This window comes from Opisthorchis viverrini (genome assembly GCF_000715545.1).
Source record: "Opisthorchis viverrini unplaced genomic scaffold opera_v5_165, whole genome shotgun sequence".
Classification (NCBI taxonomy): Eukaryota; Metazoa; Platyhelminthes; class Trematoda; order Opisthorchiida; family Opisthorchiidae; genus Opisthorchis; species Opisthorchis viverrini.
This window is the reverse complement of record NW_008751822.1, coordinates 1007314-1010191: the sequence shown is the minus strand read 5'-3', so window position 1 is coordinate 1010191 and position 2878 is coordinate 1007314. Positions and strand designations below refer to the sequence as shown.

Sequence of the window (2878 nt, the reverse complement as noted above, 5' to 3'; positions counted from 1 at the left end):
GCTACACCCTTTTTTCACTTGTGCCTTTCAGGTGAACGACAGCCACTGACCGACAAGAACAAAACCGACCCGGGAGACTTGGGCAAAAGCCTCGATCCTGTGTATCAATCCGTGAATCCGTGTGCCATGGATAGTAGCTTGTAAAGAACTTTGTCTACATGTTCCGACATGAGAGGTCAGGGCTTGCAGCTACTGGAATTTACACATCAGCGATGGCTTATGCCTCTGGGCATGATACATCTCCAATCTCGCAGACCACCCATGCTAGTTTTGATCTTCGGGCCCATTAACGCCTGATTTATGTTCCGCATACCAATGGCAGATGTTAATGCCCATCCAAATTCAAGTTGGAGTCCGCTGCTGCTGGAATGGGGCTGAAAAGCAGCCGAGGGTTAACAGTTCTAATCAACACACAAGTTCACAAAGTACAATATCCGTAAGACTATGGAAATACTAGCACACATTCTGAAGGTAGTGGTTTACATTATGCCCACAACAGACCCATGCGTCTTTCCATTTCGTGGTAGGTAACACGCATTGTAAAAAAACGCTGTTGAAGCAGACTCCAGTTAGGGTAAAACGCCGCCTCACAATCTGGGCCCTCCATTAAAGCTTTTGAATATAGATGAAGTCGGTTCACGAGCGTCCGTATCCCAGGAAACCTACTGCGTGGACACCATCAACACGCAGCATTGTGAAAACACCTTGCCTAGAAGAGAATGACAGACGGATCGGACCATCATCCGTATCGTCCCGGAGCCAGTCGAATCTGCAAATCTTAAATACCCGTGGTCTCCCGATGCCCGGTCCTTTGTTAATTGGATTGTCGCGCCATCCTATGCATGTATTTTATCATGACAGGAACTATGCACATTTCGTCCTGTTCGGGGGGGGGGTGCAGGCGAAAATATGGGTCGTTTCTGCAGAATCCGGGTGATATTTTTATCCCATGTTGACTTCAGTGAAACGAAAACGTGCGGTGATAAAAAAAATTTCGATCTGCATACATCAAATCATGCAGAGGAACAAGTATCCCGGAAAGTTGTACCATGTATGATGATTGTCGGCCAGAACTGTCCTCCAAAATTGAAGGCACCATTGGCATATCCTAAAACCTGCAACAAAATTTCTATTATTGAAGCTGCTGCAGGTTAATTGCTTTTTTTGATGTGGCTCTGAGAATTACTATGGGTCTGGAATTTCACAGATGTGGGTGGATGAAATTGGGACCATCAAGATTGTGAAAATAACCTGCTGGTCCCGCGGGTCCTTGTGCGAGGATCCTTATTTATATAAATCTCCCTGGCACTCCCATAAATGAAAAATTCACTAGGAGGCCTCATCAGTTAATGCCACCATGTGCTAACCACAAAGGAGATGGTAGCTCTTTAAGGGTTCATTTTTTCTGAGGGGGGAAGCTTCAGTTACCCTAGGATTACGGCGAGTTTTCTATGTGATGACCGACACGCAAGACGCTTTCATATCGAAAGTTAGTGGCTGGCACTATGACCGCCATACTTGGAGTGTTTTCCTCCAAATGTCGCTAATTAGGTCTTATATTTAAATTCTCTTCTCTTCTGCATGTCTACACGACGGTTAGAGTTTTGAGAGTTCACCCGTTAGCTTGCGTCCGTTTATACTACGCTCTCTGCTCACAATATTTCTGTGACTTAATTAGCTGAGAATGATTTTTTCCAACCAGTGCGCATGCCACTGATGCAACGGGGGACTTCAGAGGGCTCTGATAAACAGCGGATTTATGATGCAGCCCAGTGCCTGAACCAAACCACGCTAACTGGTGCATATAAATACACACTCACTAATTCATTTCTCATTCATGGAATGATGAAGTGCGTGGAGATACTCAAATATTCGGTGTACGAAAACTCAACAATAACTTGTCGCCGCTGTGCCATTTTGGGAACTGAGGCATTTCATCAACCTTGAACGGTGCAACACCTTCAAATCCGTGCCCCAACATCGTGTCGACGAACATGGGAGGCTTGCTGCACGGCATTTTCATCGTTATCATCATAAACCTGGTCAATTCAGAGGACTCTCGAAGACTTCTAATTTCTTCTGTCAAGAAATATGGTGCTGATCACTTTCAGTTTATAGAGGGTGGGTCCATAGATCTTTCTCTAAATGGCTTCAATTCACGTAGTTGGTACGGATGATTTTGGAGATCTACCTTTCATTTCTATGGCATTGTTCGACAGTTATTTAACGGAACATGGGTAGTGCGATCCGTCCTGAATGTTCCATTTGCCTATAGGTGGAGTGTTTTATCCGTTGTTACATCAGACAAGTTTCCAGATATATATCAGGCGTACTGGGCCGGATTTCTTGAAACAAATGCAACCTATGAGTTAACCGTTGCGAGCTGGAAAAATACGGTGGAAGGTAGCTGGCCCTTATCCTAAGAGATATTCGCAAAAGGTTTATGCGTTGAACCTCTGACAGCCGATTGTCAAAAACTGAAGGCTTATCTCTCTGCGAATTTGAGATATGTTATCTCAACGGCAAGTATTCTTGGGCGTTCAAACCCATTCTGGCATCAAGTACGTCGCTAACTGTTGCGTTATCTTTGACCATTCGGGTGTTAGTCTTGTGCTTTTCTTTTTAAAAATGGATGCCATTTACTAATATCACTTGTTCCCATTCATTTGTGCCTAGCAAAGAAAATCCCAGCCCAATAAATGAATCCGTTTGTGGTGGTCATGAGTGATCAAAATGCTTGCGTTCTGGTTTCGGAAATTACGTGCAAGTCCGGAATCTAGATGGTACTCTGTAGTTAAGTGAGATTTTCAACCTGCACAATAAGTAACCGGCGAAGGAACGAATAAAACATCATCCTGCTGAAGTGATCTGTGGGAAT

At 44.3% G+C, this 2878-nt stretch overlaps 1 protein-coding gene across 1 annotated transcript in view; it reads left to right on the top strand.

Moving 5' to 3' along the window:
* Positions 1-1994: 1994 nt before the first annotated feature.
* T265_07313 (hypothetical protein) overlaps positions 1995-2878 on the top strand; it is a gene marked incomplete at both ends in the record, with an annotated part of 43280 nt that continues 42396 nt past the window's right edge. Inside the window, 2 exons of the mRNA XM_009172800.1 lie at positions 1995-2163; positions 2464-2561. Of these exons, the coding sequence (XP_009171064.1) occupies positions 1995-2163; positions 2464-2561 (267 nt within the window). The remainder of the gene's footprint in view (positions 2164-2463; positions 2562-2878) is intronic.